Here is a 27,380-nt window from a genome sequence, read left to right as displayed (position 1 = left end):
TGATGAGCGTTTAATGTCTAAGACGAGTGACATCTCTAACATCCTGCAAGTAACTACTAATGATGTAAATATCACTAATATTAGTTTACAGAGGTTAGGTAAATTTATTCCTGGTCGCTGTCGCCCAATTAAGATCTTCCTTCAGTCTGAAGTGGAGGTATTAAACATAGTTTAGGTGGTAAAACGCTAACCAAAATTTGTCGAATCATCCCCACCACTAATGCGATGACGACCCTTCAAAATTGTACATAGTAAATGGGTTTTAAATTGTATAAAATAACATAGTCCTACACATGTAGTTTACGACTTCGAATTGAGTTTTTACCCGAAACGTCCAGATTTTTGGAAAAAAAATCAAAATTATAAAACAACATTTTGCGATTTAATTTTGAATCTGCTAACCCGAATGCTTTGAAATGTTGCAGATGTTTTAAGGCTATAAAGAGCATCATAAATCTTTAGTCAAAATATATTTGGTTATCCCCTCCAAAAACTTGATTTGCCGAATAAATCCCATCAAAACTGTACAAAATATGATGAGTCTGTACTTGTGATTTATCACTCCATTCATATTTTTTGAATTTGCGTATACAGGGTGACTCAAAAAAATTAAAGAATGGGTAAATTTATTTTACTGATTTATACAGGAACTACAAAACCGAATGCTTTGAAATCTTGAAGATGTTTTAAAATTATCATAAACATGGTAAATTTTTGATCAAAATGTATTTGGTCGTCCCCCCTAAAAAAATTATGACGTCACCACAAAATTTTGCTGAATAAATCCTAACTTAAATGTACAAAATATGGTAAGTCTCTTCTTGTGATTTATCATTCCATTCAAATTTTTTCGATTTGCATATACAGGGTGACTCAAAAAAATTAATGAATGCGTGAATTTATTTTATAGAGTTAATCAGGAACTACAAAACCCAATGCTTTGAAATCTTGCAGATGTTTTAAGGTTATAAAAAGCATAATAAATGCTTAGTCAAAATATATTTGGTTATCCCCTCCAAAAAAATGATGACGTCAGCTCAAAAATTGCCCAAATAAATCCCATCTAAACTGTACAAAATATGATGAGTCTGTACTTGTGATTTATCACTCCGTTCATATTTTTTGGATCTGCATATACAGGGTGACTCAAAAAAATTAATTAATGCGTGAATTTATTTTACTGATTTAATCAGGAACTACATAACCGAATGCTTTGAAATCTTGAAGATGTTTTAAAGTTATCATAAGCATGGTAAGTTTTTGATGAAAATGTATTTGCTCATCCCCTCTAAAAAATGTATGACGTCACCACAAAATTTTGCTGAATAAATCCTATCTAAAATGTACAAAATATGATGAGTCCCTTCTTGTGATTTTTCATTCAGTTCATATTTTTTCGATTTGCATATACAGGGTGACCCAAAAAAAAAATGAATGCGTAAATGTATTTTATTGATTTAATCAGGAACTACCAAACCGAATGCTTTGAAATCTACTGCGAAAAAAAAACATAATAGGCATGCAGTCGTCACGTTTCCGACAGCGAGGGAAGTACCGTCTAAACTCCTTAGACCAATTTTTTTAAATACTTTTCGATATATTGTAGCAAAAAATTTTGCCGGTGATCCGAAAACATATATTTCTAAATAGAAATGCGGTTTGTAACAGAAGATACAAAATACAGTGCCTTCTTGAAGAACAAATTCAGGAAAAGACCAGTACAGGGCACGGTTGATAAAACCGTTAATTTTTAATTTAGAAGAGTCGAGTGATGATGACAGTGACAATTTCGATCAATAAATAAGCAGTAGTAGTTAATAAGCAAATAGTTGTGTATGTCAAAATTCTAATTAATTTGCTGTAATAAAAAATGATTGAGTACAAAGTTACTTTGTTTTTACCTAAAATAAAAAAATCGAAAGGCACAGTTGTCGGTAAATGCAAAACTCAGTCCTGCCCTGTGCTTTTACCAGAAAAGTTCTTTTCAGGTAGGTATCGGTGAGCGGGTTTAAGACATCCGGCTGTGACGGCCTATTGAATTATAATGGGAGTCAAATTGGTGTGAAGCCATAAACGCCTTATATGTTTGAGGGAAGTCTACAGTAGAACTATTTGCATTAGAAGTATTAGAATTAAAGAGTCTTCAGCCCATTCAGTAATTTAAAAGATATTTTAGGTTGTACCTTTTCTAAGCTTTTCAATTTCTGTGTTGTAAATATACTAGGTATACTACGAATTTGTTTAAATTAAGATTTTTTCCATTTTTAACATGCGATATATCTTTCTTACATTTACCTACTTATTTTTTATGTCACAAATTTGAAAGAACAAATATCTACCTTCTTAATAGATCTCAAGTCGTATCCTGTCATGGTTCTATTTCTAAACCTCTTACAATAAAAAGAAGTGTACCTCAAGAACCTGTACTAGGTCCTGTCTTGTTTTCTATTTATACGGCTGACTTCCCTAAATATCGTCAACATTGTCAACTTCATATGTATGCTGACGATTTTCAAATTTATTATTCTTTCAATGTATCTGAACATAACGCTCCAGAAAAATTTAACTCAGATCTTGAACGTTCACGTGAATGGAGTTGTAAGAACTGTCTTTCCTTAAATCTTGCAAAAACTATTTCAATTACTTTAGGCACACCAAATAAAATAAGAGCAATAAACTCAGATCTTAATCTTCATATTGGAGTAGTTGGGTTACATATTGACAATCAGCTAAAATTTACTGACCATATAAATAAGATTTGTCAAACTACATTTAATGGATTCAAATTGATTTCCCCTTATAAGAACCTTTTAGACATTCGCTCCAAACGCCTTTTGACTAATACCTTGACACTTACTCCCCTTAAATTTAGATAAATGTTATATTATGTCAACTTTTAACATAAAATCTAACATCAGTTTTAAGTACCAACTGAATAAGCGTTGTATTAAACGTGTGACTCAGATTAAGAATTTAGAAGTTATTTTTCCACTCATCACTTTCGTTTAAAAGTCATTATTCCTATATATCCAAAAAAGCTTTGAACATGTGGGGGTTTATTTGGCGAAATTGTCATGAGCTTTCACCTTTGGTCCTCAAAAGTTTCTATTGCTCCTTAGTTCGGTCACACTTAGATTATTGTTCACCTGTTTGGTCACCTTTATATAATGTTGATCGGGAGTTGCTAGAAAATGCTCAGGACAAAATTTTTGAGAGTTCTCGAATTTAAAGTTGGCTTCAAACATATTAAAGGCGACTACAATTGGATTCAACATCATTTTAATACACAACCCCTATATATTCGAAGATCTATAACGGATGCTTCTGTTCTGCACGGGATATTAAATGGTCGTATTGACCATCCATCGCTGCTATCAAGACTCTCCTTCTTGTACCCTGCCGTCAACAGCCGCACAACTCGAAATAAAGATATTTTTAGGGTGGCACCATCTACATCGAATATAGGTCGTAATCATCGTTTACATAGAATGATGCTAGCTGCAAATAATGTTTATTCAAACAACAGCAACATATCGATATTTGATTCTCCTTTGATCAAATTTAAATTCAAATTTCGTTATTTTATAACAGTAGATTTTAGTTCATTATTTATTGTTTTTATATTAGTAACCGCCAATCCATGAATATTTTTTTGAATAGTTAAATAATGAACTAAAAACTACTGTTATAAAATGACGACATTTTGAATTGAAATTTGGTCAAAGGAGAATCAAACATCGATATGCTGCTGCTTTTATTTTATGAAGCAAAATGAAATAAACAATCCATTTTGACGTTTTGATGAATCGATAATACTATGTATTTGAATTTAGTCGATATCAATAGTTAATGTTTGAAGCAAATTTTTGCGTTGGCAATTCTGAATTATTTGCCAAAAAACGCTGGTACCTCTGTTTACAGTTGTCAATTTTAACATGACCACGGGTAACAAATGTGTTGATTCGTTAAGACGATGGCATCTGCTTTGAAATTCAGTTTGGCCATTATTAAATTTTAAATGGGTTGCCAACCTGATAAAAAAAATCACATTCATTAATAGTCACCTGGTAGTTATTGATGTACCAAGGATGAAAAACTGCGTATTATACGCAAGTCTGCAGTTTGGAAGTCGAGGCGTCGACGACGACAGCAAGCAGGCGAGATTATAACAGACACTTCTTTACAGAGGTGCACATTACATTTTCTTTTGATCTTCTCGGTTCTAGAAAATTAAAAACCCATACATGCTTTTTAAGTGCTACAATTCTTTATTTTAATCATAAAACTAAATTTAAAGTTAGTCACCAAGACTAATATTCCTGCGGTCGAGTAGGACGCAAAGGACAAATTCTGATTTCTTGTGCTTGATAACGCAACTTCGAAATCGTAGGTTTATAAGCAACATTATTTCCAATTTTAACCTGTTGAAATGCTGTTGACTTTTGAACCTTATGTTTTTGACAGCACTTCTTCGAAGTTTTATATTAGTTTTCATAACAGACATGTGACTTCCGTGCAAGTAAGTCTTTTGTAGTTGCACGCGCCACCTTTTGCAATTCCGGGGCTGTGTCATCATTTTATTAAATTATTATTATTATTATTATTGTTAACCATTAATATTCACATGCATATACAAGCTGACAGACTAAATTAGAAAAAAATAATAAAACAATGAACAGTAACAGGGGATGCTTGTGTTAACTACTTCGTAGGTCTATATTTTAAAACGAATTATAATTTTTCTCGACTTATAAACATTGTTGATTCTGTTTCAGACTTTCAAAAAACGCAAAGGAACAACAGACAAGGGCAAGAAATACGAAGATTTGGTTATCGCTAACGTCGCACTACAAATGGTAAGCGACAGTAAAATAAAAGACTTTCGCCTTTCTTCGAACGATGCAAATTTTGGTGATTTTGATGACGTGGTTATAGAAATTGAGACAGATAGAGGAAAAAAAACAAAAGCACTGCAATTAAAACACAGTAACGAAAAAAGACAATTAACTACAAAGCAGCTAGCAGGCAAAAAGGGAGACTTTAGTTTAATCAAATATTTCAAATCTGCTCAAGAGGTTCAAGGCAAAGCACAAGAATTTATATTATTCACCACAAATACATTTGAAACTTCAGAAGAAACAAAATTTAAACTAGAAGGAGAAGAGTTTTACCTGAAGCCGATAAAAAAGACAGTTTCAGGAGACGATTTCGACGTTTTAAGAATTTCTGAAAATATAAATTATTATCATACATTTCACATCCTAGAGGACGAATGGACTAAACAAAATCCTGAAAAAATTCAGCAGTACCGAACATTCTTCGAAAGCTTTCGTCTTTACACAAACCAAGATCGTTTTGAAGCTCTTACAAAAACGACAATGAATAGATTTATTGAGACGTTTTGCTCTAACGAAGAAACTTTCATGAAGTACGTCTACGTCATATCAGAATGGAGTATGCGAGATGGAAAAAAAGAAAAGCTAAGCAAAAAAATGATGCAACGTGCAATTGCACTTCGTTTGCTTTCTTCTCAGATTGAACCATTTGTTTTTGGTTCTGTCACAGACGAAAAGAAAATACTTCGAGAGGCTATTTGTCTGTTCGACATTACGTTGTTGGAAAAAAAAGGCAGCAACGCAATTCAAAATCTGTGGGGCGACTTGGACAAAAGCCTCGACCTTAAGGAACTAAACAAAGTTCGATCACTTTATTCTCTTTCGTCTAATAACATAAGTAGTGTCGAAAATCTGGATGCAAATTTGTTGACACAATTGCTTTGGCTGATGGAGAAATGTCCACTCATTGTGAAAGAACACGAAAATATGGAGAAAGCTATTAACCTCTGTCCAGATGCAAAATTTATTATACTTGGCGAAGGAAAATATGAAGAATGGATGAAAGAACGCTCTGTCTTTCAAAACTTATCCAACTTGAAATGGAAAGGTGAATTGTATGACAAAATACTACAAAATTTCACCATTTCTTTACAAGGGAAAGAAGTAATTAAGTTAGCGACCGCTTTTGTAAAAAATGAAGAAATTTTCATACATGTTACTGTGAAAAAACTTTTAGAGATGGCAAATGGTCCATGCCATATAGATGGACAAGAGGAAGTTTTTCCCAATCTTTATGTCGATAGATATTTGTCTGTCAATATTATAGACACTAAATATTTAGAAGCGGTTGATCGAAATACTGTTATCGTTTTAAATTGCGAAGGTAATTCCCAGGAACTGAAAATATCTAAAGATCATACTCTAACAGATGTTGACGGTTTTTTAAGTAATACAAACCCCAAAATTTTGAATGATCCAATTTTTATAAAATGTGAAAAAAATTGCAGTGATTCTGATTTTCAGAAAATATGTTCTAAAGCAACAGCATCAAAAACTGTACACTGTTTTAAATTTCTCAACGATCAAAATTTAGAATGGATTGGAAGCAAAGGATCTGTTAATAAACTGCGAAAATATAAATTACGTAGTCGTTCCAAAGACGAAAACGAAATTTGGGCTTCCGAATTCAGCAACAACATAAATCTAATAACAGCTGACCCAGGAATGGGCAAAACCGAGTTAACGAAGAGTCTAAAAAACAAGTGTATTGCGAGATATTGGACCGTGATTCTAAGTGCTCAAGATGTTAATTTTTTAATAGAAAATTCAGCAAAGTTAGATAAATTAGAACAATTCCAAACATTCATTTTAAGTAAAAAATATCGACACCTGTCTAGCCTGGATCTAGAATATTTGAAACTGTGTTTAAAGCAACGCAATGTGGTTTTTGTATGGGACGCTCTTGATGCAATTTTTACTCACTATTTAAATAGGACTTTAGATCTCATTGTTATGTTGTCGCAGTCAGGTTTCATTCAGTGGGTTACTGCAAGGAAACATTTGAGATCTTCTCTTGAAGAAAAATTTAATACTCTGTCAGTGAGTATCAATCAGTTTAGCGAAGTCGAGCAAGAAAAGTATATTAATAAACGCCTTAACCGTTTTATTGCGCCTGTAGATTTGAAATCAACGATAGACAAAATTAAATCCACGTTTGCATTTACAAACCATTTAGATATATTAGGAATCCCACTTCAAATCTATATGCTTACAGAGGTATTACTTCAAAAGAAGAAACAATATTTAGAGTTATTAAGCAATAAATTTCTCGTGACTGACATGTATGGTTACTTTATAAAAAGAAAATTTAACCTTTTCTACGAAGGCAAAGATTTTGGGAAAGAAAGTGTAAGGGAAAAAAAGGAAAAGAAATTAAAACAATACGAAAAGTTGGCGCTTCAAAAAATATTTCCTAAAGATGTTTTGGAACAATTAAAGATAGATTGTTCTCAAGATATGGATTCTGTTTCTGAAGATTTCGCAACTGTTGGTATCGTGACTGGACTACAAAACGGCATTCCGCAATTTGCACACGCTTCCTTTGCCGAATATTTTGTAGCCTTATTTTTTTCTAAAAATTTTGCAATGGTACGCAGAGGCATATTTTTTGATAAAAAGTATAATAATGTACGTTTCTTCTTCGACATGCTAACTGGCAAAAATTCACCGGTCCACATCGCGATTTTATACAGAAATTTTGATAAAGTAGAGAACTTTCAGGATCAAATATTAAAAGGTAAAGATGAATGTGGAAGAAGTGCCTTACATCTCATTTGTTCTTGGGGACGAAGACATGGGCGTTTAAATGTAGAAACCAAATCTGAGGGTTATGTTATTGAAGCAAATAGGGAGATTATGAGTAGTTCATTAGAAACGAAAGAATATTTTAAAGCGTTATTGTTTTTGTTAGATAAATGTGATAAATTAGGACAAGATTCATTGCATAAAATCACACCTTTAACATGGGCACAAGAAAGTGAAAGTTTGGGAGCGGAACTGGAATTATTAGAATCAGGCAAACTACAACTGAAAGATTCGGATAGTCCAACAGACAAAATTAATGTTTTATTTTTCGCCGCTTTGCACGGATACGCAAAAGTATTTCAAATGTTTGTTAACAAAAAAATGTTTTCACCTTGGAGTAAAAAAGCAGTAAATTTTAGTATTAAATTCGATGGTAGTACGCCTCTTATAATAGCTTCTCGAAAGGGGCACCTAACAATTGTAGAGTATTTAGTCACATGCAAAGCCGAAATCAATCGCGCTAATGAAGATGGCGAGACACCACTTTACGCAGCGTCCTCGAAAGGTGACGAAAAAATTGTCGAATGCCTGATGAAAGGCGGAGCAAAAATTAAACCCGCTAATCATTATGACAACACATTGCTTTACGCAGCTTCCTTTCAAGGTCACAAAAAAATTGTCGAATGCCTGGTGAAATGCGGAGCCAAAGTCAATTGCGCTGATGAATATGGTCGAACACCGCTTTACGCAGCTTCTTGGAAAGGCCACGAAAATCTTATCGAATATCTAGTGAAATGCGGAGCCCAAATCAATGGCCCTGATAAATATGGTGAGACACCGCTTTACGCAGCTTACTGTCAAGGGCACGAAAAAATTGTCGAATGCCTGGTGAAATGCGGAGCCAAAATAAATCGCATTCTAGTAGGTGGTAAGACACCGCTTTACGCAGCTTCCTCTCAAGGTCCCGAAAAAAGTGTCGAATGCCTGATGAAATGCGGAGCCGAAATCAATCGCGCTGATGAATATGGGCGAACACCGCTTTACACAGCTTCCTGGAAAGGCCACGAAAAAATAGTCGAATACCTGGTGAAATGCGGAGCCGAAATCGATTGCCCTGATGAATATGGTCGAACACCGCTTTATGCAGCTGCCTGGAAAGGCCACGAAAAAATTGTCGAATGCCTAATGAAATGCGGAGCCGAAATCAATGGCGCTACTAAATATGGTGTGACACCGCTTGAAGCAGCTTCCTCTCAAGGTCACCAGAAAATTGTCGAATGCCTGGTGAAATGCGGAGCCGAAATGACTCACCGTGCTGAATATGGTCGAACACCGCTTCACGCAGCTTCCTCTCAAGGTCACGAAAAAATTGTCGAATGCCTGGTGAAATGCGGAGCCGAAATCAATCGCGCTGATAAAAATGGTCGGACACCGCTTTACGCAGCTTCCTCTCAAGGTCACGAAAAAATTGTCGAATGCCTAATGAAACACGGAGCCGAAATCAATCATGCTGATAAATATGGTGTGACACCGCTTGAAGCAGCTTCCTCTCAAGGTCACGAAAAAACCGTCGAATGCCTGGTAAAATGTGGCGGAAAAATTGTTAGTTCAACGGCGATCCAAAACTCCTCCGCGCTGAGTCGGACTTTCAAAATTCTATCACTATCCGCGGCCATATTTTTTTTTTTAATAATTTTGTTTCCAAAATTCTTTCGATCAATCGCAAATACTTTTCTTTTGATCCCCAAGAAAAAGTAATATATTTTAATAAATAAGTCTCTATCCATAATCCTGAAGTACCTACCTATAACAAATTATTTTAATTCAGAATTTCATTTCTGTTGATAAAGTCCCCCAAATATGTCTCCATATGCCCTACATAATTTGGATGATCTTCTTGGGTTATTGCCTCAGAAGCATTGTGTACTTGAATATTGTATATAAAACTCGTCTTCGTTTCTACACTGACTTTTTTTAATCACTTGCCAGTCTTGCCACTAATTAATTAATTCCCCAATGGGGTTTGATCTGTAGATTTCAAAGAGGGCTGCGCACGTCGTTTCCACACTTCGACCAAGTCTTATGCAACTGGATTAAGAAAAGGCCTATATGGGGGTAGAAATACAGGAAATCAACTGTTGAATCTTCAGTTCTGTGAAATCTTACATTGTTCATTAACATATGTCCGTGCGCCCCTAATATTGTCTTCTTGTAGGTGATTTAAAAGGGTTTTTAAAAATTCGCAATCGAGTAATTATGGCCTCTCAGCTGAGCTTTAACTTTATTTGCGCTACAGTTACTTGGTGATCTTCCGTACGACCTCCTGGATTGTATCTACCTATGTCCCAAATTCATCAGTAAAAAAATTGATTAGTGAAATTACTTAATAGGTCTGTTTATGGTAGATGAGCTTATTTCTAGTTGAGGATTTTCCTCTAACAATTTAATTTTAATTTCTATTAGAGTTAAATACAGTCTTTATCAACCCAACGAAACTGTTTTGTTAACAAAAAGAAACTGTGTTGACACAAAGCAAAATAGTTTGACAAACATAGAGCACTATTTAATAAAAGTAGCAAATAGATTTGATAATTCGCGGAACACAATTGACGAAAGACAAAAATCAAAAGTAAAATACTATTTTATGATGGACATCTTTGTAAACATACCTATATCATTCATCTGTCTTCAGAAATTGTGAAGATTTGTATTGTGTTATCTATCTACTCTTATATTTAAACTTATATTTTAGATTCACACAATTTTCACATCTATGGAAAATATAGCCACAAGCTAAATAATTCACTTTCTTTTATGGCTACATATTTCAACTGAATAAACTAATTTGACATGACGACTTCTTTTATAAATACTTTCTTTATAGTTTTTTCTGAAGTACCATTTTCGGATTTTTTAACTTTCATCAAATTTATTTTATTCTATTCACACAAAACTTAAACTTTCGATAAATTGTTTTGATACTGTTCCAAATTTTAATTAGTTGACGATCGCATAAGTATCGCATTTTTTTTAATGAAATTTTTCAACTACCTATATTTTCGGCCAAATTCAGCTACACTTCAAATTTTACTTTAGGTGAGCCATCATCTAAATATATTTGGTGTTATCTAACTATGAAATTTCAGTGTTTTTCGTGAGGCCTTCACAACAACACGAAAAGAGATGCAGCAAAAACTGGCGTACGTCGTACTATCCAACTTGAAAAATACAAATAAAACACATAAACTAAGGTAAGTAAAATGTAAAAATATTTTGAAATTAACTTTATAAATTTGGTTTAACTCTTCAGTACGGGTGTTTTCTTAATTTAAAAAAAAATTGGAACCAAAACTTCTGTGTTTCGTCAAGAACTAATATTGGAACAATGTTTACAAAAATACTTCCATTTCAAGATGGATTGTGAAAAACTTTATAAAATAACATTTAATACCAACTAATTTAAAAGAGGTAAATTTCCCTACCGAAGTAGGTACCTACTTATTTTTATTGATCTCATTTTGCATTATAGACTTTTCCTGGCCAGCAGAACAACGAATTTAAAAACCGCAAGTGGTGCTGTAATTTCGTATCTTCACAAAATATGTCTTAGGCGGAATCAGGTTTCTAACCTCAACTTTTAACAAGTGTTTTTAATACCGCTAACTGACCTGGACAATATCAATAGAAGAGCGTTTTAAGGTAAGTTTTATAACTTTAAAATTTCACAGTACCACAAAATATTCAAAATTGCAGCAAAACATACGCTAAGAGAATTCCAAACCAGAGAATTTAGGGGAAATAAATACACCATCAGGAGGAACTTCATCTTGTCATCCTAGTGGTTACAAATAGTCTATACATTCCGAAATCAGTGCATAGAAAACAGTATTGTGCGATAGAAAAACATTTTAATCAGATTCATATTATTTATATGGCCTAACCGTTCACAGGTAACATCATTTAACAGATTAATAACACATTCACTTTGATTGAGATAGTTTTCCATCGCACAATTAAGTCTAGTTCTAATATGTAGTATAATGATAACTTTATTATTTGCAAGTAGTGTTGTAAATGGTTGCTCCAATGTGTAACTTATTTCGTCTGTGTGTGTCTTTTTGTCAGAATCGCTCAACGGATGCAGCATTCATGTTAAAGATCGAAGCATGAACAACCCGTGCTAAAGCCCACGTGATGCTATTAACATTTCAGGATACGTTTCATCTAACAAATGGCAACGCTAGATTCGTTGTTCACGCCTTCAAAACGCGTTTTTGTATTTGCATCTGTTCGGCGCTTCGAATACAAAATATTTAACAATTTTGAAATGTAAAGTGCCATGATACCTTTTAACTACTTACTTATAGTCAGAATTAGCAAGAAACGACTTCAAGGCAGTTTTCCATCGTCGAATATTTTTCTCAATATGCATCCACTCAAGTTGCATAACTAAAATAAACATTTTGTACCAAGCCGTGGTTCTCATCCAGCGTCGAAGTGGCTTGTGGTTAAAATTTGTTCATAGTGTTTTAAGCATTTCACAATGATTTCCCAAAAACATACTCCTTTCCTTTAACAAACTGACAAAGTTTGTTTCAGAGAAGAACTGGGAAGTTTACTGTGACCAAATACTGAAGATGCGTAAGCGTAGCAACTACGAAACTATCTTTCTTCTTGAAAATTGGTACACATGTGAAAAAACACTTAACAGAATCAAAGCACGTAATTGAAGCAGGTTTTCTTTTGGAGATTAGTTGTTGATAGAAGGTGTAAAAATCTGAATTGGAGCAAAAATACCGAAGACGGACTGCAACCTTATCGTATTTCTTCATTTAATCATAGTTTTGTCAGTTTATTAAAAAAAGTATCATGACACATGTGAGCGACATTTTTACTTTGTAGTGGAAATATGTACTTACAAGTATTGTAGTTTATAAGTTTATTACCAGTAATGTAACGGTGATTACTCTAACCAAGGACTTCAATAAACCTATTATCTAAAGATTGTAATCAATCTGTACCTATAGTGTTAATATCACGGTGTGTAAATATGTAAAAAATTAATTAATGTGTACATATCCTGAAATAGATTGTTGTTTGCTATTAAACATTAGAGTAAACTTCATTTTTTACAATTTTTAATTAAGTTGGTTTTTATTGGAACGAAGTTCCTTACGGCAGGCTTGGAGGGGATAGCGATTTTGCTGCGCGACCGAACTGAAGAAAATGTGATAGTAAAACCGTAAGAAAAATTCCGTGGAATAAAACCGTTAAATGAGACGTGCGCAGGCGCGACCGTCGTATACACAAGCGAGTAGTGGATAATACCTTTCTCTTTCTCCCTCATTCTTTTCGTTCTCATCGTCAAAACAATAATAAATATAGTAACAATGGCAAGTGAACTAACAAGTGACTTGAATGCAATTGACAGTGATAATAGTGGGAAATTATTCAGTGCAAAAGAATTAAATACGTAAGTATTAGTTTATTTATAAATATAAAATATTTTACATTGGTTAATATTGTGTGTACATACTAAAATCTTTGTAAGGTTTTTTAGGTTATCTTTCTTGCTGTTTTGAGGGTCATACGGAAAAATTGAGCAAAAAACTACGAAACTTCATAGAGATTATATATATATATATATGTGTGTGTGTGTGTGTGTGTGTGTGTGTGTGCGTGTGTGTGAATATTTCTTTTTAAAAGTTAATTCTGTCCTAAATATATATACATGTTATTAATAATTCTATTTATATTTAATCATTTTTAGTACTGCAAAACCACCAAAAACCAAAGCAGAGTATCAAAAAGCGTATAGACAACGCGAAAAAGCTAAAAAAAAATGAAAATAAGCAAGAAAGGTACGCTATAAAGCAAAGATATCCTCTAAACTAATGAAAATATTTAAATAATTAAAACAAATTCTCCCTTCAATTCCAAACATTTAAATATATATATATATATATTTTGATAATTCTACCTATTTTACGTAATTTATTATTTCCTAAAATACTGAATTTCCTAAATACTTTCCTGTACTTAAATAAAAACTAATCAGCAAAATTTAAGAGAAAAATCAAGAAAACCTACATAAAATTGAGCACGATTTTTTTTTGCAAATTGTGTCGATTCTACATTAGCCGAAGGAACTTCGTTCCTACCTGGTGTCCCACGACACCACATCTTTTTTATTCCGTAAAAAGGCACTAAGTAATTTTTTGAAAAATATTATATATATTTATATTAATTTAATGACCTGCTACAAAAAGGAACATATGCCATGAAACAAAAACAAAAATGATTAAGTTAAATTTGTTTCCCCTAATTCGAAATCGATATCATCTGAAAAACCCTCCACATAAAGTTCACAGTTTACTCCCCGTAAGTTTTTGTAAAAGAGTTTTGCATCCTCGGGAATAAAAGGACATAGTGTTTCTAGATCTACCAATTTTTTACGCGATATTGTTTTTCCATTGGGCCATAATGTAGACAATTTTCCAAAATTTTTAGAAGTCTTTTGCTTTTATGCAACAAAACTTCATTGTAGATTTTCCTGATTATTTGTCATAAAAATAGAAAGCGGTTTATCTTTAGTAAGTTTAATCACTCTTGTTTTCAAGCGTTTAATTTTTTGTTTGTAATAAATAATAATAATAATAAATAAACTTTATTTCCAACAGGTTTTACACCCACTTACAGGAAATAATAAAATTAAACTATATGTGATTGAGAGAGTACATAAGTTACATACTTAATTTAGAAATTATTATAAAAAAGAAAAAAGAATACATTAATAAAGAGAAACCGGGATAAACTGCACCAAAATTAAGTAAAACTTCCTAAATTTAAAGACCAAATTCTTCAATAACAGCACAGCTTAACGAACTCGCCTTGTCAAAATTAATATCAAACTTCCTACATATTTGGTTATAGTAATTACACATTAAAGATATGGGGGATTTATACATAGCATTGGTTCTATTGAACGAACTATAAAAAGTATAAACATGCCGTGTGCCTTGACGCGGAATAGCAAAATTTACTTCATTTAAAAGTGATGAACAGTTAATTTTATAATTAACTAAATTATACAAAAATCGGACTATCAATATTATTCTTCTTGTACTCAGCGAGTTAATATTAAACCTAGAAAGTAAAGTCCCATGATCGAAGCCTCTTGCAGGGTACGAGCCGTCTAAGAGCAAACACACAAATTTTAAAAATGATCTTTGAACTGATTCAATGAATACAATATGTATTTTGTATATAGGAAACCAAATAATTGCTTCATACTCTAACCTACATCTAACTAAAGAAAAAAACAGCAGAAATAAAGTACGTATGTCAGAAAAATCACGACAATTCCTATATATAAACCCATAAGTTCTAAAAGCTTTTTTGACCATGTCTTGTATGTGTCCAACAAAAGTAAACTGATTATCAAACAAAATGCCGAGGTCTTTGATATACTCTAAACGATTTATATTGACTGAGTTAATATTATATGGATAGTTAATGGTTTGTTTTTCTCTAGAATATGTTGCAACATTACATTTAGAGACATTTAGCGACAGTCGATTCAAGTTGCACCATCTCAAAACTGCATCAAGGTTCTCTTGTAAAGCTTCACCGTCCTCTGTCCATTTAATTTCAGCATACAATTTATAATCATCGGCAAATAAGAGACTTTCACAAGTAACAACTTCTGGCAAATCGTTAATAAACAGCAAAAAAAAGGAAAGGTCCTAAATTGGACCCCTGGCGTACTCCCGAAGATGGTGAAAATGTCGAAGAAGTATAGTTGCGATATCTCACATACTGTTGTCTACCAAGCAAATAAAACTTTAACAAAGCTAGTAGTTCCGCAGAAAAACCCAAGGCATTTAACTTGTTAAGCAAAACAAAATGATCAATCTGATCAAGGGCTTTTTGGAAGTCCGTATACACCACATCAACTTGACTGTTATTGTCAATAGCTTTAGATACAAATTGCGATAGGCAGGCTAAATTGAAGATTATAGATCTTTTCTGTACGAAGCCGTGTTGAACTGGAGTGATCAAATGACTAACAGATGAATAAATGCGCTTATATATAATAGACTCGAAAACTTTAGCAAAATTGCATATTAAGCAAACTTGCCTATAATTTTTTACATTGGCTTTGTCACCCTTTTTAAAGATTGGACAAATAGCAGCATTTTTCCATTGAGATGGAACCGAAGATTGCCGAAGTATTAAATTGAATAGCAAATACAACGGGTTAGCAAGAACCGATGCACAGTCTTTCAAGAAGAAATAAATAATAAATAAATAAATAAATATATTATTAATATCCAACAGACATTAGTGTCTAACAGGATTAATGTAAGAGTTATATAAATACAAAATATCAATATAGAAGACATATATAAATATAAATATAAAGAAGACTTAGCAAAATAGTAACACATAAAACTACGAACTAACAACCAAGGACGCTTTTACATTGTGAACAAAATTTTTTAATATCCAACGTAAATATATCGACCTCCGGTATGTTATTATAACATCCACATATATTATTTAGTGGGGCATTCATGTGCTGATTTGTTTGACAAATGCTAAGAGCAAAAGTTAATGGACAACGGGAAATTAATCTAGGCACATGAAATTTGATCTGATTAACAAGACTACTACAACTAATAACGCCATTAATTAATTTAAATAAAAATAATACATTTGCGAAAGTTCTTCTTGCTTTTAATGAGCACAAGCCAAAAGCCGATAATAATACTGGATGACTGAATGATCTTACAGGATAAACACGGTACTTAATAAAATAAAGTCGCTTCCAATACTTCCGTTGAATACGTTCTAAGTTATTAATATGAACATTATACAACGGATGCCATACCATGGAACAATATTCTAATTTGGATCTCACGTACGCAAAGTAAAGAGAGAGTAAAACATCAATATTAGTGAAATGCAGGGTGTTTCTATAGATAAAACCAGACATTTTCATAGCATGATCAGTAATATAGTTTATATGTGGTACGAAGGACAACTGCGAATCTACAATGACACCAAGGTCTTTTATTTGACTGACTGTAACAATTTCAGTATTGTTTAACATATATTGATACAGAATGTTAGTGTTTGACCTAGTAAATCTTATAAGTTTGCATTTTTTCTAATTGATGATTTGACCGTTGTTATCACACCACACTTTAAAATTATCTAAATCAGATTGTAAGGTACGACAGTCATCAAGGTTAGAGATACAATTCGCTACTTTTAAGTCATCAGCGTATACGAACACCTGACATTTAAATTGTAAGAATACATCATTAAAGAAGATTACAAACAGAATAGGTCCCAAGTTTGAACCCTGTGTAACACCACTAGAAGTAAGATAGTTGTAGGAACGAAATCCACGATATTCGACATATTATTCACGATTTAGCAATAACGATCTGAATAAATTTAATAAGTTATTACATATACCAAAAGACAAAAGCTTATTAATAAGAACATCATGTTTAACAGTGTCGAACGCCTTTGACAAGTCTGTGTATATAACATCAACTTGGGTTCTTGCTTCAAGCGCGTTAGATATAAATTAGACATATTCGCAAAGGTTAGTGGATGTCGATCTACTCTTTATAAATCCATGCTGACAAGTACTGATCATGGGTGATACATGGCCATACAAAACGTTCGATAGGATGGATTCGAACAACTTCGAAAAATTCGATTTGATAGCAATCAGTGGCGGCTTCTCAGGTGAGGCAGGTGAGGCAGGGCCTCACCATACATAATCATAAAAAATGTTTTTCTTCCATTAGTATGAAAAATGGATTTTTTTGTACGGGGGAATTTAAAATTACCGCGACAACTGAACTTTCTATGCCAACCACAAAATAAAAGCGCAGCGTTATTCTAACCAATCATGTATTTTCATGCGTTGAGGCCGGCCTCACGGGTTGATTAAAATGTGGGAATAGGAGGCTCGATGTTTTTACAACGCACAGTATTACCGGTTCCGTTTATTATGGGAATCAAATGCTTTAGGACAGATAGTTTTGAGGCCGGCCGCAGCTCTTATCTGATTGGTTCTCCTTCTTAGCTCAGTCCACATGCACGTGCGTTTTGTATTTTGCAGACTGCATAAATTTTAAATTTCAGTCGTTGTCGTTAAAGAGTTCGGTACTTGGTTAAGTAGTGGATTGTGGATACTCCGATTAATTTTATTTGTAATTAAATAATAATGAACATGGACGCAGGCCCATCTGGTACTCAGGTAATCTCCACGGTTGTTATTAACTTTCTCGTGAATAAATGTCCCTCCAATAAGTTAACATACGAAGATAAACTGTTTGTAAAGTAAAGCAAACGTCCATGTCCAGATTTAAGCTTAACATTAATTCAAAGAGAGAAACAAAAAAACAGTGGAAAATCGGTTTGGTGAGAAACTTGATATGCAGATTTGAAAAATTTGTCGCGTTCCTTGGAAAAATATTCCAAAAGTAAAGATCACATATCATCTACTTCCAAGTTTGTTCTTCTCGGCCAACAGAATATTGCCAGTACTCTAGATTCTGCTCGCAAAATTGAAATAGAAAATTTTAATGTCAAAGTTCGCGAAAATAGGAAAATTATTAAAAGGTTAATTGATGTTGCTATATTTTTATGCACACAAGAGCTTACCTTTAGAGGACATGACGAGTCAGAAACGTCTTTCAATCGCGGAAATTTCAAAGAATTAATTCCATTGTTGAATAGATATGACAATTATATGGGAAATTTTTTGGAAAAAGATTCTGACAATAAACCCGTGTTTTCCGGTACTTCAAAAATGATTCAGAACGAGTTAGCTGAATCAATTTTTTTTGTCATAAACGACTGACATAAGTTGTAAATCGCAATTATCAGTTATTTTTCGTTACGTTATCTCCGGTAAAATTGTCGAAAGATTCATGGGGTTTTTCGATGTTAGTTCTGGACGAACTTCTGAAGGTTTATTTCAATTGCTACATAATTTCAATAAATACAACCTACAAGATAAATTAATCCATAAGTATTGTTATTGTTTATATTATTATTTATAAATCTTTTTTTTGTTATTTACCACGGTTTTGAAGCGGTTGTTCGAAAACTACAATTTTTATTAAGTTTTCATTTTACTTATATTACTATTGTTTTGCCACATTTTTTATTTCCCTTTGTTTTAAACCTTCCACTTGTTATCATTCTTGTTTCCTATTCTGCCCTATCCTTCTTTCTTGGCAAGAAAACTCTACACCTCCACGTCGGTTCTTGCCGGACAGTTGATTATGTGGTGCATTTTTGTTAATATTTTTTTATGTTCAAATTTCCTGTGATCAAAAGACGCCGAATTCGTGATAAAATAAATTTTCATCTAGTATTGACGTATAGAACCAACTTACAATTCCAAATTTCTTAAGTAAGTCGCCAAGTGTGGGGAAAATGGAAGTGGAAATTTTTTTAATCTCAGGTATCACTTTCAACTGACAGAGTAGAGTAATTTACAGATATAAAAAAAAATTATATGTATTTAACTATTTTTACGTCATAAGGTGTGGCCTCACCAAAATTTTAGGTCACGAGCCGCCACTGATAGCAATGGGTCTGTAGTTTTGTATATTGTGTTTGTCACCACTTTTATACACAGGGACAACCTTAACAGTTTTCCAACGATCAGGAAAAGTAGCTTTAGAAATAATTAAATTAAACAAAAAACACAAAGGCTGAAGTAAGCATGTGACACAATCCTTGATGAAGAACGCTGGCACCCCGTCAGAACCCATGGTGAGATTGGGCTTAATTTTCTTCACAGCACGATTTATATCACAGTCGGAAATCACAAAGTTATGTAAAACGTTAGTTATATCACTACCCTTATCACAGACGAACACAGAATCACTGTGAGAATTATCACAAGTAAAGACAGAACTAAAGTAATCTGCGAAGTGATTCACAGATTACTTTAGTTCTGTCTGCGAAGTGATTCACTATTGCCTGTGAATCTGTTAACTCGGTCTCTTGATAATACATATTACCAGGGATACTTGTATCATTTTTTTTTTTAGGTTAATATACTTCCACAGGTTTTTAGGATCACCTTTAATATTGTGTTCAGCGAGAGATACGAAATTTGTGTATTCCTTTTTAATATCATTCTTAATACGTTTTCTGAGTGAATTGACTTGCATTAAATCTCTTCCATATCCAAATTTTTTAAAACGTTTCCACAAGAAGCTTGGAATACCGTCAGGTCCAGATGTCATAGTATTTTTACAGGACTTTAATGCATCTATTATTTCATCTTCCGATATGTATGAGATTGTTAGGTTCAAATTTTGAATTAAGTGTAAAGTAGATGGTAAGTTGTTAGGGTCTGATTTCACATACACGTTACTAAAGTATTCACTAAAAGCATTCACAATAGACTGCGGTGATTCCAACTTAACATTATTGAACTCCATTGACCCAGGAATCCTAGTTCTACCTTTCTTGTACTCGATAAATGACCAAATTTTTTTTGGATCACTTGAGACAACAAGTTCCATATTTGAGATATACCTTCTATAGTCGGTAGCCATGAGAGTTTTAATTTTAGCTCGATGACAGCTAAATAGTTGATAATAATATTGCGTTTTGAATTTTTTGTATTGCTTTAAAATTTTGTTTTTAGTATGAAGACTTCTAATAATTTCTGAAGTAAACCAGGGCGGATAGTAAGCTTTCCGAGATCGGTTAACTTGCAGTTTAGGAACACTTGCGTTAAAAGCTTGATGTAATAAATTTTGAAAAATAGTGTACCTAGGCAATTTCAACATCATCGCACGAGTCACAACTCGACCAGTCAGTGGAAGCTATTAAGCTATACAATAAAGGAAAGTTGCCCCTCCTAAAATTATAACTTTTTTCGTTATGGTTCATGCAAAAATTAGTGGACTTATTGGGAATTATATTCAGTTTAATAAACAAGGTAGGATGATGCAGATCTTCATCAACTAGAGGAGTCAAACATTTCTCTACCTGAATATTAAGATTGGCAAAGACCAAATCTAATAAGCGATTAAGATGATTTGGTATGTTGTTGTATTGACTAATGTCCTGAAATTCCTTGAAATAATTTATTATATTGCCAAATCTGTCTGGTGTAGATGTATTAAACGAAGGCGTATTAAAGTCACCTAGTATCAGTACTTTGTCATCCCCAAGAATTTTCAACGAACTTAGAAGATCAAAGAATAAGCTGAAGTCATCGAAAGAAGTTGAAGGCGGTAAATATATAAGTAAAACATACAACTTCACAAAATTAGTACCTTGTAGCTTAGCACCCACTATATCTATCATTGGTAACATTTCATTAAAAATAGACAAGTCCAAATTAGTTGTCGATAGTGTATCTTTGAAAGCTAGCACTACACCACCTCCCCTACTGACCTTGGAACCTTCAGTTATTCGATCTTTGCGAAATACTACGTAGTTATGCGGAAATATTTCAGAGTCGCTGATGTCGTTTTTTAGCCATGATTCAGTTATTGCTATTATGTCAAAATTTGCAGAAGATATCGCATTGAAAAAATCGACTACCTTAGATCTCGAACCACGAACATTTTGATAAATACAATTAAGGGCTTTGTAACTGGGTGTTGAATCTAGTTTAAATGAACAATTTTTGGAGTGCCATTAATGTAGCGAATTCTGAGATTAGCTTCTCCATTATTAGTTCTGTTATCAAGTTCCCGTTTCAACTGCTTATAATGTTCGCGCTGTCTAATCGTGCGATCTGGTGCCAAAGATATATTATTGAAGTTTGCATTATTTTTTTGAATTCTGTTGTTACGAATAAATTTAACGACTTCAGATTCATCAGCTAAAGTAATTTTAATTGGTCTACTATGAGCAGCTTCTCGTGTATGTTGACCTAAACGATAAACTTTTAGATCCTGCGGAACTATAAAGTCTGGTCTAACCGCTTTTAACACGTTAGAAACTAATTCACAGTCACTTTCCATCCTTTGAACGCCCTCCTCCTGTTCAGGAACACCATATATGATTAAGTTTTTGCCCCTCTTTTGTCATTCATAAACTTCCTGGACCACACCTTCAAACTGCTGAGTTGAGTGCTGCAACTGTTGGTTGTTGATAGATTCCCTAAGAGCATTTATTTGAGTTTCACAATCGGTTTTTAACTGGTTTAGAGACGCAGCGAATTCTGCTTGTAACGATGAAATCATTGTTTGAAGATTTTTGAACATAGCCATATTACCATTACAAGAATTGCATACCAGCTTTATGGACTTTCATTTCGATCTAGTTAGTTTGATTTCGTTTTCTGACAACCCAACGCAACTGAAGTGCAAGACGCCTTGACAGCTGTCACAGTTTAGCGTAGGTGCTGACCCTGTCTTTCTCTCATAATTAATAGTAGTTTATGCAACAATAAATATGTATAAGGAAAAAAAACGGGGATACACAGCTTCGCACCCAGGGGCCTATCAGGGTGACTAACCAGCCGACAGACAGAGGAAGGCCACGGGTACAAATACAAGTGGTAGGTTTTGTTTCAGTTAATCAGCTGTTGCAAGAAATATAATAAATAAAAACTACTAATTACCTTGAATATGTGCGATTTTTACCAGGAAGTTACACAAATTAAAGCTTTGAAGCGAAGATCTAGTAGATAAAATAGTATAGATTAGATCTCATCAATGCGAGGAACACATAGGTCCACAACAAATCAATTATTATTTGCAAAATCCAAAGATAACAAACACATTTACGGAGGTAACAAAATGCTTTTGTCATAAAAATAGAAAGCGGTTTATCTTTAGTAAGTTATATTGATATTGTTTTCAAGCGTCTAATTTTTTGTTCATGTATGCCTTCTATTTGTGACACTAGACTCTAAATCGGTTTAACTACAAAAATGTTCTTTCTGCATAAACTAAACAATAAGTGGATTATTCTTTCTACAATTTAACATAATATTGGCGTAATCTTGTGGCGTATATACCTACTTAATGACTCCAAAATCTTTGTCATTTGGTAAAAAACTATCTTCCGAAACAAAAAAGTTGAAATAAATCGTTTGTTAAGTAGAATGTTGCTATAAAATTGATTTTAGCATGAATACAGTTTTTATATTACTATTTTGACGCCCACAAGAGTCAGACCACAGAGTCAGTTCTGTTATATCCTTTTTGGTAAAATTTTCAGTAGGTATTAAGCTCTTAAGACAAGAGCCCACCTTTTGTGCGCCACGATCTATTTTCTTTTTTTCCAAATAAAATAGTGTACTTTCCTTGTTTTACTGGAGTAAATACATTATAAAGCCAAAATTGACGCTTATAAAATACTAAGTTTGTAGGTTAATTACAAAGAAACAAAGCACTGCACATCCAATTAAAAAAATTGGTCTAAAGAGTTTAGACAGTACTTCCCTCGCTGTCGGAAACTTGACGACTGCATGCCTATTGTGTTTTTTTTTCTCATTACATTTTTGTAGTGGGAATTTAAAAAAAAATTGTGATGACGTCATCAACATTTTTGCAAGGACACGTATATCAGTTGGGATAGATGTAGTGTAATACTAAGAATAAAATTTTTGTATGTATTCCCAAATTTTCGGGAAAATGAATTGGGTCGTTTTGAATATTGATTTCTTATAATCAATAAAATAACGAAACAATTTACTCACGTATACGACGTCGGTGTGTAATATGTAGAGAGCGGATTTCTGTCCGGTTAGGCAAGGCCAAACTCGGTACGGCTCGTACGGGATGCCAATTCATTGCAGTTACGGACTGCACTTCGTTTATTTGAGATTAGAATAACGCTGTTTCGTTGCACTCTGCTGTTAATTCCCGTTCTCATTTACTTAGCCGTTTGGGTTAATAAATCGTTAATTATATTTATGGAATTAGTACTGATTAAATTCAGTGATTATCTATCACCCGCTACTGAGTCCCGGCGATCCAGCGCTTCCCCACCTATAATCGTGACGTAGCCCGACAGAAATCCGCTGTCTAGTAATATCAGTGTAATATGAGAGGCAACTGAAAATCGTTTATGTATAAACATTCTTAATTTAAGATGACAAGCGTAACAGCATACGTGAGAGTCAAACAGAGAAACTGTAAACAAAACGACCATCGGTTTTATTGCCTCGACTTCCGCTTATTATATAAAACATTGGGTTTTATTTTAATTCTTGACGGTGAAATTCACAATTGGTTGATTATAAACATGTCTATTTCACATTCGCGGAACCAAGTGGGCGCATAAAACAAATGTAGGTCTGTAATGTTAAAGTCGATGTAAATAAGCGTGCTACCCTTATGTTTCAACCGAGTTTTTCCTTTAACAAATTTTGTGTCTACCAAATTGGGTTGGTTGGGGTGTAATACTAATAATAAGTGTTGCCTTTAATTTAATCAATAAAATAAATTGACTTCATTAATTTTTTTGAACCACCTCTTAAGAAAATCTAAAAAATATGAATAGAATGATAAATAACAAGTACAAATTCATCATATTTTTTGCATTTTAGATAGGATTTTTTCAGCAAAATTTAAGGGTGACGTCATCAATTTTTTTAGGAGGGACGAACAAACACATTTTGAACAAAAGTTTACCATGCTTATAATAACTTTAACATATTCCCAAGATTTCAAAGCATTCGGTTCTGTAATTCCTGATTAAATCGATAAAATAAATTCACGCCTTCATGAATTTTTTTGAGTCACCCTGCATATGCAAATCCAAAAATATGAATGGAATGATAAATCACAAGTACAGACTCATCATATTTTGTACATTTTAGATACGATTTATTCGGCAAACTTTTGAGCTGACCTCATCAGTTTTTTGTAGAAGATAACCAAAAATATTTTGACTAAAAATTTATTATGCTCTTTATAACCTTAAAACATCTGCAAGATTTCAAAGCATTCGGTTTTGTAGTTCCTGATTAAATCAATAAAATAAATTTACGCATTCATTAATTTTTTTGAGTCACCCTGTATATGCAAATCGAAAAAATTTGAATGGAATGATAAATCACAAGAAGAGACTCACCATATGTTGTACATTTTAGATAGGATTTATTCAGCAAAATTTTGTGGTGACGTCATAAATTTTTTAGGGGGGACGACCAAATACATTTTGATCAAAAATTTACCATGCTTATGATAATTTTAAAATATCTTCAAGATTTCGAAGCATTCGGTTTTGTAGTTCCTGAGTAAATCAGTAAAATAAATTTACGCTTTCATTTATTTTCTTGAATCACCCTGTATATGCAAATCCAAAAAAATATGAATGGAGTGATAGATCACAAGTACAGACTGATCATATTTTGTACATTTTAGATATGGTTTATTCGGCAAATTTTCGAGCTGACGTCATCAAGTTTTTGGAGGGAATAAGCAAATATATTTTGACTAAACATTTATTATGCTCTTTATAACCTTAAAACATCTGCAAGATGTCAGAGCATTCCGTTTTGTAGTTCCTGATTAAATCAATAAAATATATTTACGCATTCATTAATTTTTTTGAGTCACCCTGTATATGCAAATCCAAAAAATATGAATGGAGTGATAGATCACAAGTACAGACTCATCATATTTTGTACATTTTAGATATGATTTATTCCACAAACTTTTGAGCTGACGTCATCAAGTTTTTGGAGGGGATAAGCAAATATTTTTTGACTAAAGATTTATGATGCTCTTTATAGCCTTAAAACATCTGCAACATTTCAAAGCATTCTGGTTAGCAGATTAAAAATTAAATTTCAAAATGTTGTTTTATAATTTTGATTTTTTTTCCAAAAATCTGGACGTTTCGGGTGAAAAGTCGATTCAGAGTTGTAAACTACATGTGTAGGACTATGTTATTTTATACAATTGAAAACCCATTTACTATGTACAATTTTGAAGTGACGTCATCGCATTAGTGGTGGGGATGATTAGACAAATTTTGGTTAGCGTTTTACCATCTACATGATATTCTTAATATAAGTACAAAATTTCACAACAATCGGTCGAGTACTTTCGGAGATTATCTGTCTAATAAAAATCCGGGGGCAGACGGACAGACGGACAGACGGACGGACAGACGGACAGACGGACGGACAGACGGACAGACGGACAGACAGACGGAAATGGTAGACCTATTTCTTCGTCTTCTAGGGGTCATGAAAGATCGAGAAAACGTAAAAGTAGAGAGTCGGCCGACGGACTCGATTACAATACTTCCTTTGCTTACGCTCGGGAAGTAAAAAGTGCTGTGTCGCTTGACACTTTTTTGATTAAAACATAATCCCAGATTTATTAAAGGCGCATAGTTCTACCTCAAATTTTGGTATAAAAATAATTAAGACAAATAAAGGATTTTTACAAATTAGTTTTTGACATTAAATTCTGACTGTGAAACAGCTAACCTCAAACTGAGTCAATCAAAATATCTAACCTACAATTTCATACGATATTCGAATTTGGCAACTCGCAGTACAGAACAGACTGGCAGTGTGAAGCTTTGATTATAATTTATATAATACTAGCTGACCCGGTGAACTTCGTTTCACCTACAATTTAATTTTGAATCTGCAAAACCGAATGCTTTGAAAACTTGCAGATGTTTTAAACATATGATAAGCATAATTAATTTTTATTCAAAATATATTTACTTATCCTCTCCAAAAAATTGATGACTTCAGCCCAAAATTTGCCAAATGAATCCTATCTAAAATGTCCAAAATAGGATGAGTCTATACTTGTGATTTATTATTCCATTCATATTTTTTAGATTTGCTTATATAGGGTGACTCAAAAAAAATAATGAATGGATGAATTAATTTTATTGATTTAATCAGGAACTGCAAAACCGAATGTTCTGAAATCTTGGAGATGCTTTAATGTTATCATAAGCATGGTAATTTTTTTATTAAAATGTATTTGTTCATTCCGCCTAAAAAATTGATGACGTCACCTGAAAATTTTGCTGAATAAATCCTATCTGAAATGTGCAAAATATGATGAGTTTTTACTTGTGATTTATCACTGCATTAATATTTTTTTACTTTTGCTTAAACGGGGTGTCCCAAAACAATTAATCACTGGGTCAATTTATTTTATTGACTGAATCAAGAATTGCAAAACTGAAAATTTTGAAATATTGCAGACGTTTTAAAGTTACTGTAAGCATGGTAGCTTTTTAATCAAAATATATCTGTTTATCAAACCCAAAAACTTGATGACGTCATCTCAAAATTTTGCCGAACAAATTCTATCTAAAATGTGCAAAAAATCTTCAGTATATATTCGTAATTTATCATTGCATTCATATTTTTACTTCCCGAGCGTAAGCAAAGGAAGTATTGTAATCGAGTCCGTCGGCCGACTCTCTACTTTTACCTTTTCTTGATCTTTCATGATCCCTAGAAGACGAAGAAATAGGTCTCCCATTTCCGTCTGTCTGTCCGTCTGTCCGTCTGTCTGCCATCCCGGATTTTTATTAGACAGATAATCTCCGAAAGTACTGGACCGATTGTTGTGAAATTTTGTACTTATATTAGGAATATCATGTAGATGGTAAAACGCTAACCAAAATTTGTCTAATCATCCCCACCACTAATGCGATGACGTCACTTCAAAATTGTACATAGTAAATCGGTTTTAAATTGTATAAAAGAACGTAGTGTTTTACGACTCCGAATTG

The 27,380-nt window shown here is 33.2% G+C and overlaps 2 protein-coding genes across 4 annotated transcripts in view; one reads left to right on the top strand and one right to left on the bottom strand.

The window, feature by feature from the left end:
* LOC135138350 (uncharacterized) overlaps positions 1–12,765 on the top strand; it is a 41,510-nt gene extending 28,745 nt beyond the window's left edge. Inside the window, exons 3-7 of the mRNA XM_064068307.1 lie at positions 4,776–10,736; positions 10,787–10,891; positions 10,951–11,108; positions 11,170–11,339; positions 11,394–12,765. Of these exons, the coding sequence (XP_063924377.1) occupies positions 4,776–9,398 (4,623 nt within the window). The 3' untranslated portion in view covers positions 9,399–10,736; positions 10,787–10,891; positions 10,951–11,108; positions 11,170–11,339; positions 11,394–12,765. The remainder of the gene's footprint in view (positions 1–4,775; positions 10,737–10,786; positions 10,892–10,950; positions 11,109–11,169; positions 11,340–11,393) is intronic.
* Positions 1–27,380, bottom strand: part of LOC135138742 (uncharacterized) — a 340,017-nt gene that overhangs the window by 276,738 nt on the left and 35,899 nt on the right. The window lies entirely within an intron of this gene.

This window comes from Zophobas morio, unplaced genomic scaffold (genome assembly GCF_036711695.1).
Source record: "Zophobas morio isolate AGI-343-1 ecotype UQ-CSIRO unplaced genomic scaffold, CSIRO_AGI_Zmor_V1 ptg000030l, whole genome shotgun sequence".
NCBI classification, from domain to species: domain Eukaryota; kingdom Metazoa; phylum Arthropoda; class Insecta; order Coleoptera; family Tenebrionidae; genus Zophobas; species Zophobas morio.
The sequence above is the reverse complement of the archived record's forward strand: the minus strand, read 5'-3'. Positions and strand labels throughout refer to the sequence as shown.